The 2,459-nt window shown below is 36.9% G+C and overlaps 1 protein-coding gene across 1 annotated transcript; it reads left to right on the forward strand.

Annotated features, from left to right (window-relative positions):
- The first annotated feature begins 538 nt into the window (after positions 1-538).
- Positions 539-1,489, forward strand: LOC113177028 (olfactory receptor 4F3/4F16/4F29-like). Its single transcript, XM_026381567.2, has one exon. The coding sequence runs from the start codon at positions 551-553 to the stop codon at positions 1,487-1,489; it is 939 nt and encodes a 312-aa protein (XP_026237352.2). The 5' UTR covers positions 539-550.
- Positions 1,490-2,459: the final 970 nt, after the last annotated feature.

The following is a 2,459-nucleotide window of genomic DNA, read 5'->3' on the forward strand; positions in this document are numbered from 1 at the left end:
GAAAAAGTGAATATGATGTGATAAAACAGGAATAGCATGAAAATAAATATGAGGAAGTATTAATGAGAGTGATAGTATTGCATTCAGGACTAAAGACATAAGGAAAACAAAGGTCAAGAGAAATTGCTTGAAGTTTGGAAATTCCATGAGGAGGAGTAATAAACTGTGAGGGAGAAGTCAGAGTTCATTTCCACGCTCTTTCCCCTCCATCATCATAATATTCCAGAGAATCTCTAGTCCTCCAATGACCTTCTGATTCCTAATTTTAATTTATTTATTTATTTATTTATTTTTATTTTATTTTACTTTCTTTTGCCCAATCTCTTTTTCAAATCTGGAAACTTTTAGGGAGTCTGGGAGTTCAAAGCAGTGGCTTATTTTTGCAGCTGTAGTTGAATGGCAAAAGGGTGTGTCATTGCTCAGGCAGTATTTTTTACTTCCAAGTTGAAACTCATGTAGTCAGTGATTCCCTACAAAGCTTGATTTTTTTGTTGTTGTTGTTACTTTCCTTTATCAGGTAATGCTTGAAACAGTTCTGCTCTCTGAGACAATGGATGGAGTTAACCGCTCTGTGGTGTCTGACTTTGTGTTCCTGGGACTTTCCAACTCCTGGGAGATCCAGCTTCTACTTTTCCTCTTTTCTTCTGTGTTCTACTTGGCAAGTCTTACAGGAAACCTCCTCATTTTGTTCTCTGTGACTTTTGACTCGAACCTACACTCCCCCATGTACATTCTTCTGGCCAAGCTCTCATTTCTTGACCTGGGAGGTTGCTCCATTGTGACCCCCAAAATGATTTATGACCTTTTTAGAAAACACAAAGCAATCTCTTTTGGGGGTTGCATAGCTCAGATCTTCTTTATTCATGTCATTGGAGGCACAGAAATGGTGCTGCTCATAGCCATGGCCTTTGATAGATATGTGGCCATATGTAAGCCCCTGCACTACCTGACCATCATGAGCCCACGGATGTGCATTTTAATTTTGGTTGTTTCCTGGATCCTTGGCCTCATCCACTCAGTGGCCCAGTTGGCTTTTGTTGTAGACCTGCCCTTCTGTGGCCCAAATGTACTGGACAGCTTTTACTGTGACCTCCCTCAGCTCATTAAACTTGCTTGCACAAAGACTGATAAACTGGAGTTCATGGTAACGGCCAACAGTGGACTCATCTCTGTGGGGTCCTTCTTCATACTGATCATTTCTTACATCTTCATTCTGGTTACTGTTCGAAAACACTCCTCAGGTGGTTTATCCAAGGCCCTCTCCACTTTATCAGCTCATGTCACTGTGGTAGTTTTATTCTTTGGGCCATTGATCTTCTTCTACACCTGGCCTTTCCCATCATCACATGTGGACAAATTTCTGGCTATCTTTGATGCAGTTCTCACTCCTTTTCTGAATCCAGTGATCTATACATTTAGGAACAAGAAGATGAAGGCAGCAATGAGGAAACTTTTCTATCAGCTTGTGGGTTACAGGAAGATGTCCTAAACACTCTAAACCAAAATGCAACTCTACACTCAACCATGATGGGAAAAATGAAGTCATTGAAATTTTTGATCTAGTGCACTAGGTTACATTTAGGTATGTTACCATGCTCTAGTGTATATATAGTACCCTCACCAAGTAAGGAAATAGGGATCTAGCTGTGGAGCTTCCTATGCTACAGACCCTGCACTGGTTAATAACAAAAATCATTTAATATTAATCATAACTACACAGTGAGTATTTTTACTTTGATAATATTTAAACATAACTAAGAGATGTTTTCTGCTCATTCTCTTTGTAATTATATGTAAAATGTTTCAAACCAAAGCCGGTTTTCACCTTTAATATACTACTTCCAATTGTCTTAAACGTGAAAAGATGCCAAGCAGTGCATTTAATTATTTAGAGTTGGAAATTTTAGTATATTACGCCTTTTCCCATTTTAAATTTGTGTATGTTCTTTATTCAAACTACCTAGCAAATTGCCATAATAACTACTTGGTTTTCCTTTCTTTTTTCCCTCCCTTCTTTAGTATCTGCCTTCCTATCTCCTCCTTTTGACACTTAGAAACCTCTTTGTTATAAAAAAGAATTGTGGAATTTCATAAATGTAATTGGAGAGATCATGAATGGAAAGTTCATCCACATTAAAAAAATTAACAAATAAACATTAAACTATACTATAGATCTATTTGACCTCACCAACATTTACAGAACATTTCATAACAGTTGGAGAGTACACATTCTTGTCATCAACACATGGAACATTCTCTAGAACAGATCACATATTAGACCATAAAAGATCATCAACAAATTTAAAAAATCATAGCATGTATCATTTCCAACTACAGTGGAATAAACATACAAATCAACCAAAAAATAAACTTCATAAATTGTCCAAATAAGGAGAGACTAAGCAACATATTGTAAAGGTACATTGTGTTATCAAAGAGATCAAAATGGAAATCTAAAA

The sequence above is a fragment of the Urocitellus parryii genome, chromosome 6 (assembly GCF_045843805.1).
Source record: "Urocitellus parryii isolate mUroPar1 chromosome 6, mUroPar1.hap1, whole genome shotgun sequence".
NCBI classification, from domain to species: Eukaryota; Metazoa; Chordata; class Mammalia; order Rodentia; family Sciuridae; genus Urocitellus; species Urocitellus parryii.